At 54.3% G+C, this 12,510-nt stretch overlaps 1 protein-coding gene across 1 annotated transcript in view; it reads left to right on the forward strand.

Annotated features, from left to right (window-relative positions):
- Nucleotides 1-12,510, forward strand: part of FGF18 (fibroblast growth factor 18) — a 34,762-nt gene that overhangs the window by 20,507 nt on the left and 1,745 nt on the right. Inside the window, exon 4 of the mRNA XM_079917031.1 lies at nt 6,430-6,536. Coding sequence (XP_079773157.1) covers nt 6,430-6,536 — 107 coding nt within the window. The remainder of the gene's footprint in view (nt 1-6,429; nt 6,537-12,510) is intronic.

Raw genomic sequence — 12,510 nt, forward strand, 5'->3', positions numbered from 1 at the left:
GCAATCCGTGCTCCCTTCCTCTTCTCCTGTCCTCCTCTCCCATCCTTCCTTCCAGCCAGCCTTGCATCTTGCAACAAGGATACAGTGAGCGACAGGACCAGCTTCCCCGAGGGGCGCTCCCAGCTGGGAAGGGGCATTAATATCTCTGTCTGAACCCCCTGCCCTCTGAGCTCATGTTCCACGACTTCTGTCCCCAGTGAGGAGTGGCCACCCACACGTCGCTGACTCTGCAGCTCAAGTGGCCACATGAGAGATACAGCTAGGATTAAATATAGCTCCCGATCGATCCTATTGATTCTTTCTCTCTTCCTTTCCAGCTCGCCCACGTGGCCTGCGAACCTCCTTGGGGGACTTTAGGAGAAGGGGAACCGTGGGCATCTTTGGGGAAAGGCCACAGTGGGTGTGTGTGGGTGTGGGAGGATAGCGATGCTGAAACATCTCCAGAAAGGGCTCCTTCCCCCCACCCCCACTCCTTTCCCTTCCCCTCCCCTCGACCTGGTCCACCTTCAGAGGGGAGGAAGGGAGTATGGTTTGGTGTGACCTCCCAGTGCCTTTTGTGGCAAGGACGTTTCCTCGCCGCAGGATGATGCCTGGAGAGTGGCCAGCAGCCTTGTCAGCGCTGGAATTGTAGCGGCCGGCTGGCCGGCTTCTGGCCACCCCGTGCAGGGTCTGGGTACGGCCAGCTCTGCCCAGCCTCTCGCTGGCTCCCAGCTCCCCCACTGCTCTCTCAGGTCTTGGGGATTTAACCCCGAGGCTTGGGGGGAAAAGAAACCAATTCTCCTGCTTAGCTTTTTCCAGTTCCCTTTCTCTGGGTCTTCTGTGTCCCTCTTTGTATGTGTCTGTCTGGCTCTCTGTCTGCCTCTTGGTCTTTCCCTGTCGTTTCCTACCCTTCAAACCAAAAGTCTTTAAAGTGACGCTATGGATTGCCCGCAGGGAAGCCCAGCTAGGGAATCACACTGGAATCAGTCAATCAATCCATCCATCAAAGTCATTTCTTTTTTCTCTGCCATGGCTGACCTGCCTGATGTCTGTCCTGCTCTGCTCACCTCTGTCTGAATCTCTCTGTCTCAGGCTAGCTCCAGAGTTACTCTGCCTGTGTTCAAATCCTGGTCCTACTGCATGACTCTGGCAAGTAACTTGACTGCTCAGGGCCTCAGTTTCTTCATTTGTAAAATGGGTGTAATCGTGCCTACCTCATGGGGTTGTTGTGAGGATCTAATGAGACATTCCACATTCAGACTCCAAGCACAGTGCCTGACAGATGGTAAATGCTCAAATAAGTATTAACAGTTTTTGTTTTGTTTTGTTTTTTTAATTGTCATTGTTACTCCATGCATTTAAGAGAAACAGGGAAAAAAAGACAGCATGAGTTCTTATTGAAAGGGCTTTCTTTCCGGCTCCTTTTTCTTCCACTTTCTCTTTTTCCTTTTCTGCTTTCCTCTCTCAATGCTGGAGAAGGGATTGGGTCCTTCGAGCTCCTGGCCCCCAGCCATGGGCAGGCGCTGGGCTTCTGCTCTGTGCTGGGCCCTGGTAAGACTGGCTCTGTGGACTTTGCCTTCAGGGGAGCTGGGTTGTGGAACCCCCGCCCCCGCATCCTGCACTCACTCACCCTCTGGTGCGTGCAGCCTTTCCTTCTAGTCAAAACCAGATCTGAAGTCATTTCATGCCTCTCTGGCTGCGGTTTGAACCCAGACTTGGGTGCTCCTATGGGCACCCCCACCTCCCAGAATCAGCTCGAAGGTATTTTCCTCAGGGTGACCGTTGGCACCCCTTCCTCCCTCAAGGTCATTTGGAAGCGGAGCTGAGGAGGGATGGGCCCCAACCTTTGGCTCTTTGGGCACCCCAACCCACAGACCTCTGCCTCAAGAAGGTGAGGTCAAGTGAAGACCTTCTCTGCCTGCCTTTGGTGTTCGTTCACTCACTAACTCCCCCAGGAAAGGGACTGGCGTGGAGGAGAAGTGACCGGTGGGGGAGACAGGCTAAGACCCAGACTTCCGTGTTAGCCTGCCTGGGTTTGAATCCTGCCTGCGTTTTAACTTCATCCCTGTCTGACCTTGGGACTTAATTTTCTCACCTGTAAAATGGGGATAATAAAAAAATAGTTCTAATCTCCTGGAATTGTTGTAAGGATGGGTGGGTAGGAGCTCAGAGTTCTAGTGAGTGGCAGGAGTAACATGGTGGGGTGGGTGGGTAGAGGGAAGAGTTGCTAAGGGCATTGACCTGGAATCAGAGACTTGGTTTGAACTTCTACCCTGCTTTTACTACCTGTGTACCATTAGGCAAGTCCCTTTACCTCCCTGAATCTCATTTGCTTTAACTTTTAAGTAGCTTTATTCATACCTACCTCACCAAGCCCTTTATGCACTTACTAAAATTTACTTATTGGTCATTTGCTGTGAGCCAGGTATGGGCTAGGTGCTAGAAACCACAGTGGTGAATGAGACAGTTAAGGGCCTGCCTTCATGGAGCTTACCTTCCAGTGGATAGAGACAGACAATAGAAAAGGTAGCAAATAAAACAACTTGGGGAAGAGCTCTGAGGAAAATGGAGCGGGGCTGGGGGCTTCCCTGGTGGTGCAGTGGTTGGGAGTTTGCCTGCCGATGCAAGGGACGCGGGTTCGTGACCTGGTCCGGGAGGATCCCACATGCCGCGGAGCGGCTGGGCCCGTGAGCTGTGGCCGCTGAGCCTGCGCGTCCGGAGTCTGTGCTCCTCAGCGGGAGAGGCCACAACAGTGAGAGGCCCGCGTGCCGCAAAAAAAAAAAAAAAAAAAAAAAAAAAGAAAGAAAATGGAGCAGGGGGTGGCTAGAGCTGAGCTGGGAGGATAGTACAACATGGGACAGCATGGCCAGGGAAGGCCTCTCTGAGGAGGTGGCATCTGAGCTGAGATGTCAACCTAGGAAGTGAGAAGCCACTATGGGAAGCTCTGGGCAAAGCAATCTCCAGGCAGAGGAAAAGTGCAAAGGCCCTGAGGTGGGAGTGTGCTTAGTGTCTTAGAGCAGGAACAGTAAGGAGGCTTGTGTGGCTGGAGGGCGGTGAGGGAGGGAGGGAGGTGGGAGCAGGCAGCAGGGGCCAGACCACGTGCCCCTTCCGGTCCCCGTAAAGAGTCTGGATTTTTAGTGGGTTGGAGATCCACAGGAGGCTTTAGCAGGGACGAGGCACAATTAATTTTATATTTTAAAAGGATCCCTCTGGCTGCTGTGTAGAGAAGAGACTGCTGGGGACAAGAGTGGCAGAGAGAGGATGGGGGCATGCCAGGGTGGTGAGGGACGAGATACCATCCTCAACCCCTTCCGCCTGGCCTGGGACAGACACGAGCACGGAACTGACCGGAGATGAGGTCGCTAGCTCCTGAGAGCTGCATCCTGGGGGCTTGGGGCTTGAGTCAAGAGAAGGGGGAGCGTGATGCTGAGGACCAGGCAGGCTCTGGGGCAAACCTGGTCTGAGCGGGCGGAGCCTCTCTTTCTGTCTTTCTGAGAAATGCTGCTGCTATTACTCCCCAAAGACTTTACATAATCCTGGCCCGGCTTGCTCCTCATTATGTCATGTGCTGAGTGGAGTCTAGGTCACTCCATGGCTTGTTGCAGTCGGGGAAGAACAGACTTCTGGCTCCCTGGGCACAGAGGCTGGTGCAGACCCTGCCCTCGCTGGGGTGAGGGAGACTGGCTCGCAGGGGTGGAGGTGCGGTCCAGCCCCAGCCCCAGGCCCTTTGGATGGCTTAGGCAGAGGCCAGGGCTTCCTGAGATGGGCTGTGGTTAATGAGAGATGGGGGTTGTGCTTTGAGCCAAGTCTCCCCAGAGCTGGGGGCCCTCCTCTGGGACCCAGGCCCCAGCAGGGGGAGCCAGGCAGACCTGACGTCAGCCCTTCCTGCTGGGTTGCTTCTCTGAACCTCAGTTTCCTACACTGTAAAAAGGGGACAAAGGTACCCAAGCTCGTGGGCATATGTGACGTTAGCAGGCTCACATGGGAGCCAGATCCAGCGTGTAGTAGGAGCTCTTCTGAGGACAGAGGCCCAGCCATGTGCTGGGGGAGGGCAGACAGAGCAGTTTTCTCCTTGGACTCACTTGGAGTTGCCTGGGCCCCAGCCCTGTGGCCTCACCCTCTTCTTAGGGTTTCCCATGCCTGCCCCTCTCCAATGCCAGAGACATTCAGGATAGGGTCAAGCCCCATTCCCACGGCGTGGGTAAGGAAACTGGGGCTCAGAGGGGTGTGTGGCTTACTCAAGGTCACACCCCCAGGATGGCAATTCCAGAAATGGAATCAGACCCCATGAATCCCAGTCTAAGGCATTTTCTGATGCACTCACAGTGTGGGGTGCCTGCGCCCCTGGAGGATGCTGAGGAAGTTCAGGACAGAGGGCACACTTTGGGGAGGCAAGTTCTGTTCCACCTCTGCCCTTTTACACACGTCTGATTTTTTTTCCACTACTTTTTTTTTTTTTTTTGTCTGGGAAAACAGTTTTGTTTTGCAGTTATTAGGAAACTTAAACAATAATTACTGAGCTTCCCCTCCCCAGCCTCTGAGAACAGGGTGCTAGGCCCTTTACAGCATCATTTTATATAATCGTCACCATAACTGTTGAAGATTGGAGATGACTATTCCCATTTCACAGATGAAGAAACTGAGGCCCAAGGTCATACAGTGACCAGTGGGGCCAGGGATTCCTATCCATGTCTGTGCATTTCAAAGCTCTCACCTATCCCCTTATACATGCTACCTTCGTCAGAAGCTCCTAGAGTTGGGGACCCTCCTGACCCCCCAACAACCCCCATCCCGTGTGGGGCCTGAGCTTTGTGAGGAGATACAGAAAGCATGTCCCAGAGCTGCTGTGATGTTTGGCCCTTGGTTCCCAGGGACCAAGCTAAGAGGAGAGTTAATGGGGAATTTGAGTTAAGGGGAACAGGGAACATGAAGGGCTTGTAACCCCCTATCTCAGTGTTGGTTAATATTCTCAACTCAGTGGTTTACTAGGGATGGGGGAAGGTGGAGAGAAGAATGTGCCCCCCACCCTTGTTCCTAGAATTACTAAATTCTTGTTAGATCTTTAAATTTTATGTAAATTCTTCTTTTTTTCCTTGGAAAGGTGGGTATCATATTTTAATTAGTAGTGGTGTCAAAGGAAGTCTAGATTAATTATTGGAAATCCTGAGTTCCAGGTGGTTTTAATTTTCACAGCAGGGCACCAGGGTATATATTTAAACTTTTTTTTTTATTAAAATCATACCTAGTGTATTTTAGGGGCACTGAGGTACACTCTTTGTGGCTCCAAGGATACTGGGTTTAGGGCTATGATTTTTGTTATTGAGAAGCAAGTCCCTTGTCACTGAAATAAAAATTTTGTGGGTGAGGGAGGGGCAGGTGCTGGGAAGCAAAGAGTCAGGGGAGGGAGGGTGAGAATGGGGAGTGCCTCATAGGCAAAGAAGGGGGTGGTAGCGGTGGGAAATCCAGGCGCAGGGATTCAGGTTCAGAGAGGGCACATGACCTGCCAAAGTCACACAGCACCTTACTGGGGAGAAAATGTGGACTGGCAGAGGGACAGGGAGGGGTCTCACAGTATGCCTAATCAAGAGGCAGTCACCCTTTGGCCACTTGAGGTCCTTGTTTAGTCAGGCCTTTGGGGATCAGCTCTGGACACCCCCATCCTGAGGGAGGCTCTGTGGAGCATAGATGGTTTAGCATGGGGCCTCCCACTCCTCACCAGGGGGTACTGGGTCCTGGTTGGGACTTCCGGGCTCCTGGGAGGTAGTTATTCTTCAGCCTTGGTGGCCTTGATTGAGGAAGGTGAAATATTATGCCGATAGCCTCCTTTCCCCAGGGACTCGAAACACCCCTCCCTGACCCTTCCCCACTTCAAGTGGCCAGGGCACTCCCTCACCCATATCCCCAGAGGGGAGGGGACTCTCCAGCTGTTGTTTTCCCTGGAGGAAGGGGCCTGTGACCTAAATTTTGGAGGAAGCAGCTTGGCATTCCACAAGGCAAGGGGTGTGTGTGTGTGTTTTGTGTGTGTGTGTGGTGTGCATGCCTGTGTGAGCTCACGTGCCTCTGAATGTCTGACCCCTTAGTCCAGAGACTGCTGCTTTTCTGGGGTTATTTGTGTGGCTGTCTGTCCTGCCTTGGGGAAGGGTATTGGCGGAGGAGGGGAAGTGGATGATGAGGGGAGGAGAGGGCACACTGGTCTTCAGCCACAAGGGGCGATCTGGGTCCCAAGTGGAGTCAAGAGAGGCTGGGAGTCGGGGAACAGGTGTCAGACAGCTTCTCTCCCTGCCTAAGGGGCAGGGTGCTCCCGAGAGACCTGTCAGAGGCATCCCCCATGCCTGATTTTGGGGCAGTGGGAGGTCCAGGGACAGGGTCAGGGATCATGTCACTGAGTCTTTAGGCCAGCCATTGCCCCTGGTAAAAAAATGTGTCTTGTTCTCCTTCTGCCTTTCGAAGCCCAGCTCCTAGTGGAGACAGATACCTTCGGTAGTCAAGTCCGGATCAAGGGCAAGGAGACGGAATTCTACCTGTGTATGAACCGGAAAGGCAAGCTTGTGGGGAAGGTAAGTGATGGTCTAGATTGGGTGGGTCCCCCGGCAGCTCTGGGTAGCTGGAACAGTGTGTCCAGGGCCCTATCATTCCCAAGTGGAAAACAGGCCCCATGAATGTGTGTGTGTGTGTGCGCGTGCGTGTGTGTGTGTGTGTGTGAGAGAAGTCCCAGGGACTTCTCTGTCCCCGCACCTGCAGCCTGCCAGGCCGAGGTATCTGTGGCTGTGACTTTGGTGAGCACGCAGGGCCCTGATCTCTCCTGGTGGATGTGGAGCTCTGGCTTGCTTGGTAGCGGGAGAATCCTCGAGGGGTTCTGAGGCTCCCTGCCTGAATGTACCTGATGTCTGGGAACAGGGAACCATTAGGCCAAGGGCAGGGGCTGCAGCACTGTTTTAACAATCACCAGGGGTTTTACGACTCCTCAAAGCAGCGCCTCTGGAACCCAGCAGCGTCGTCAGCTCTGGGCCTCATGATTCTAGCATTTCAGGAAGATTTTATTACTTTGGAATAGGCAAGAGAGCTGCATGTAACAAATTAGGGCAGGGGTGGGGTGTGGACCCACGTGCCAGGGGTTCTGAGCCTCCACTGATGCTGCGTTTTGATGCTGCCCCCCTTTTTCCTAGTGTCTGTTTGTGAAGTTCATACACTTGCTTCCTTTGGATGTTCCAGTGGAAAGCATTACTGGTGGTAGTTCTATAGTGGCACGCTCCATGTTCCCTTCGCTCTGCAGGGACCCGACTCACCCCCTATCCAGTTTGTATATTGGAGGGGGCTGTGGCTTCTGCTGGACAGGTGGAGTGCGGGGTGGAGGGTAGACCCAGATTCCAAGGAGGATGGCTTCTTCTACTTGCATTTATTACACCTTGTTGGGGGGAAGGAAGCATAACCTCAACTCCTGTTTAAGCCATGGTTTTGACTTCCTGAATCCCTCAATTCTTATCCGTCTCCCCTCCCCCATTCCCAAGTGCCTGTAGAGGAGGTAACAGGCCAGGGACCTGTTACCTGGCTGGACAGAGCCAGGGTATTGTTGCTTATTATTTGTTAATAACAACGGTACCAATAGCCTCTGTTAATTGAGCACCTGCTTTCTGCCGGGCACTGAGCAAAAATGCTCCAAAATAATCCCAAGGGGTTGGTACCGCCACCATCCCCATTTCCCAGATGAGAAAGCTGAGGCTTGGCCACATCCGGGCACTTGTCCCAGGTCCCACGCTAGAGGTAGGCGGGCTTCAAAGCCCGGTTTGGAAGGCAAAGGAATCCAGCAGCACTGCCCACACCGACTGGAGCTTCTCAAAGAGCAAAATAATAGTAATCCATGTAGCGCCGCCCCGGGATGCCAAGGAGTGGTTTTAATTAGTGATTCACTTTCCGCGTCCCGAGGCCGGCCCGCCGGCCAGCGAGGGGGTCCGGGGCAGGGGCGGCGGGCAGGCCGGGCGCCGGGTGCCCTGGCCTGGCCGTGCGTTTCCTGTGGCGGCGCGGCAAGCACCGCGTCAGGCGCTTTGTTCTCCTGCCCGCCTGGGCCGCCTCCCAGGCCCAACCTGCTTGCAGTTGTGGGCCCGGCTTTCTCCCCCCAACCTTTTTTTTTTTTCTGTTTAAAGGAGGGGCCGCGCTGCAGCCCGCCGTGCCCAGTGCCTGCGCGCCCCTCCCTCCCCGTCTACGCGGTTCCCGGCATCTTGACCCCAGGAGGGCCGTCTTGGGGTCAAAAGAACAGCCCCGTCCCTTCGGGCTGCTCCCCGCCGCCGGCCGCCCTCCGCCCGCCCGCCGGCTGGCCGCTGAGTCACCGCTTCCACAGGAGCCGGCTCCGATTTCCTGCCCCCTCGCCCTCTCTCCCGTCATTAATATTGGGGATGGTTCAGCTGGCGGCGAGGCTCCGCGTAGCCCAGGGAGGCTCGCCCCCGCCCGCCCCCTCCTCTCCCCTCCCCTCGCTCCGCCCCGCTTGCTGCATTTCCCCCCATCATCCCTTTCCGGTCTTCTGGGCTGACCTGGGAGGCTCCAAGGGCGCCCCACCAACCCACCGCACCCTAGTCCTGACTTTGCCCTGGGCAGGTCCCCCTGTTGGCCTCTGCCTAGCCTAGCGCCCCTCACTCTCTGGCTCCTGCAGCTGGAACCCCAGGCCCTTGGGTTGCTGTTTCATCACAGACGCCCCAGCCAGTCAGACCCCGGTCCTGGAATTACTCTTGATAGCTGGTGTGTCTGCTGCTTCCCTAACTCCTGCCTCTGTTCTGGCCTCATACCTTCCGGGGAATAATGTCCCTCAGCGGCCTCAGGCTCCACCTCCAGGCCTTTCCCCGGTGCCCACCCTCAGCTTTCTAAAGCACAAAAGGGATCAGGTCTTCCCCACCCTCTGCCCCCAGCTCAGCTCAGAACCAGCCCCTGGGTCCTCACCACCTACCCGAGAAAGGCTACACTCCTCGGGGAGAGCTTCCCCGCCCTCATGGTCCTCATGTCACGGACTCACGGCACTGCCCGCCTCTACTCCCTGAGGGGGCCTTCAGGCTTTGTGCGTGCCGTACCCTCTGCCAGGACTGCCCTTCCCTTGACCGTCCGCCCGAGTTCTGGCTCATCCTGCCGTAGCCTCTGGCTTCACTGACTGCTCAGTCAGCGCACCCGCCCTGAAGCCCAGAGCCCGTCACACAGCTGTCTCTCTCCGTTCTGCTAACCTGGGTTGTCACTGTCTGTCTTCGTGCCTGCACCCCCCACTGCATCCAATTGTGGGTCCATCCATCATGCTTCTTGGACCTGCCCGAAGGGCTGCAGGGGCACCAAAGAAATAGAAATGCGGGTGCTTGCTTTCTGAGGATGGACTCTTAACCTACGGCCAGAATTAGCCACCTGAGGCCCAGGAATCCAAGTGCCCTGACCTCCCTGAGCCTCAGTGTCCTCACCTGTAAAATGGGAAGATACCACTGGCACTTAGTAGGCACTTACTTGTTGAACATGAGTTACCTTCCTCTTTGAAGCCGGGTCCTTCACCTGTGGGACTCCTTGACCTCAGCTTAGGCTCTGGCTCCTTTGGCTCAAGAGGATAGCTTCCTTGGATGGTCTTGACCCTGGGTGTCAATCTTCTACATATCTGGCCACAGCTGGATGCATCTGCTGAGCCCCCAGCAGAGCCTTTGCCAATGTTCCAGACCCTTGGCTGTGCTACTCACTCTGCTGCATTGTACCCATCATATACCAGAGCTCTTCTCCCCCGCTTCTCCTTGCCACCTCTCTGGACCCCACGTCCACCTGACCTAGGAGATAGTACTTCCTTTCATTCCATAAAGAGTTGTTGAGTGTCAAACACTATGTACTAGGCAGTTTTTCCCCATTTGTGGAGATTCAACCCAGACGGATTTTTCTCATCTGCCCCCTCCTGTGTGATTACTGGTGTGTCCTCTTTGGGGCAACATAGGGCCCCAGACCCTTTCAGGGCAGAGGGTACCCTGCCTACCACTGTATCTTTGTGAAGACTGCTTTGGTTGGAAGTGACTGAAACCCAATTCAAAATGCCTTTAAGCATAAAAGGACTTTTTTGCCTATGTAACTAAAAACGTCCAGGGGGTAGTTCTAGTTTCAAGGAAGACTAGATCTAGGGGCCAAATGATGTGATCAGGATTCAGTCTTCAGGTCAAATAGAAGGAATAGGACTCCAGTTTGGAAAGAAGGAGGTTGGAGGTGGCAGAGGGGGAGAGATGATCAAATTCTACTAAATCACCAAGGTTCTGGGATGGGCTCTTCACTTACTCTCTAAATATTGATGATCTGCCTTGCCTGGACTGATTGAGTCAGCATTTTCAGAGGTGAGGCCCATGCATATGTGTTTTTTAAAATCTCTGCAGGCCGTAAGCAGGGTTATAGAGGTACTCAGCAGAGGTGAGGGTCAAGCCCCGGGACAGCCTACTGTTAGTTTCTTATCCACTGGGTCTGAGTTCGTGGTGGGGAACTTGTGACCATCATAGGCCCCATGGCTCCTCCCAAGGGGCTGCTGACCTCTGGAGTGTCGGGAATCTCAGCCTGAAGCCCAGATCCTCAACCCAGACGTGAATGAGCACGTGTGCCAGGCAGTGTGCTGGCCCTTGAACCTCCGAGTTCTTGCTTCATGCCCGCGGTGGCTCTGTGGGCCTGGGGGAGGGCAGGTGTTTTGATGGGCAGCGCCCACTCTTCCATACCCTTTCTCCTCATGGGCCTGTCTGGCGCTAGACAGCAGAGATGCGAGCTACGTGTGGCAAACGCAGGTTCAAATCCTGGCTCTGCCACTTAACAAGCTCCGTGACCTCGGGAAAGCCATTTTTGCCTCTTTGAACTGTTTTCTTCTACCGGGTAGAGTCTACCTTAGCAAGTTATGAGGATTAAGTGAGACAATGCATGTGGAAATGTCTGGCCTGTAGTTGGCGATCAATAAATTCTGAATGATTGAGTGAATGGACGAGGAGGGAGACCAAGGCTGGCAGGCAGAGAGCTCCAGCCCTCTGCTCACTCTTCTCGGCACATCCCCCAGAGGAGGGGCCTCTCATAGCTCATGACTGTCTCTGGAACATTCATAAGAGATCCAGGAGGCAGAGTCCGTTTTCTTTTGGAGGAAAACCCATTCATGTGTCAACCCCACCATTTCTATCCCAGCAGAGCTCTCATCCATTTAACCACAGATGCTCTGGGCACCCCTGTCTTGGGCTAAGATTTGTGCTGAGCCAGGAGAGCAACTGAGAAGCAGTCCTGACCTCCTGAAGCTCTTGGGCTGATGAAGAGGCAGGCAGATACAGAATTGCTCTCTTGGGGGGCGGCGGGAGAAGGAATGGGTGTCGAGGGGTTTCGGAAGATGGAGTATGTGAGCTCAGTAAAGGCTGGTGCTTAAATGGAGCCTTGAAGGAAGAGGAGGAAATACCCAGGGAGCTAGATGGCAGTCAGGGAAGGCTTCCCAGGGGAGGTGGTTACTGAACTGAGCCTTGAAGGTTGAAAGCAGTTTTCCAGGCAGATGTTCTAGGGTGGGAAAACAGCCACGGTGTAGCCTTTATTCAGTTTGCTCTGACTGTTCCATGGAAACCAGCCAAGGGACCTGGACTCAGGTTGGATAGGCAGCTTCCAGAATTATTCATGGGGGGCCCAGAGCCCAGAGACCACTCCTTCCTATCAGCCTTGCACATATGCCCGGCTTCCCTCACAATAGTCCCTCACTCCTCACCCAGTCCCTAATGTCCTCTGGGTCCTGTGTGTGTCTCCCAGGCCCTACCCCCCTGCCCACTCTGCAGCCTCCTCAAAAGATCTCTCCTCCAGAGAATGTTTTCTTACCCTGCCTGTCCCGTTCTGCGAAGTTCAGCACTTTGTCTGCAGGGCCCAAGCTTGCCCTCTGCTCAAAGGTGAACGTTCCTGGAAGCTCCGGCCCGTTTTCCACTTCAAACAAAAGGCTGGAACTCGCACCTCAGTCTCCACGCACAGCCAGACCGCTGGGCTTCCAACTTGGCCTGGCATCCGTCTGTAACGAGGAGTGGGCCCGGCCTAAATTTGGAGATGTTAGCTGGAAACTCAAGTGCTGCTAATTCAGGCCTTCCAACTTTGTGTGTTTCCCACTCTTCCACACAGAGCAACTCGACTTTCTCAAGGAGGAGATTGAAAGCCTGCTTCGCACCACTCTTTGTCCAGATCCAAGGAGGGAGGCCAGACTGTCCGAACCACCTGCTCTTCAGGAATAATTTAACATGTTCCTACTGTGTGCCAGGCTCGTTTATAAGCGTCATTCCTCATAACATCTCTATGGCGCAGGAGTCGTTTTCCCTCTTTGATCCAGGCGAGGAATCCAAAGTTTAGAGTGGAATTAACTAGCCTGAGGTCACATAAGGAAGTGCTAGAGTGGATTCAACTTCTGACTCTGAATCTAGTGCTCCTTGCCTAGCATAGTCTCCCAGGGAGCTCACCTGGGACCCTGAAATCTCAGAACCACGGCTACAGGCTTTGAAGTTTGGCCATGCCCAAACTCTTATTTTTAGAGGCTCCCACCACTCTTCACAC

The sequence above is a fragment of the Stenella coeruleoalba genome (assembly GCF_951394435.1).
Source record: "Stenella coeruleoalba genome assembly, chromosome: 3".
Taxonomy (NCBI): Eukaryota; Metazoa; Chordata; class Mammalia; order Artiodactyla; family Delphinidae; genus Stenella; species Stenella coeruleoalba.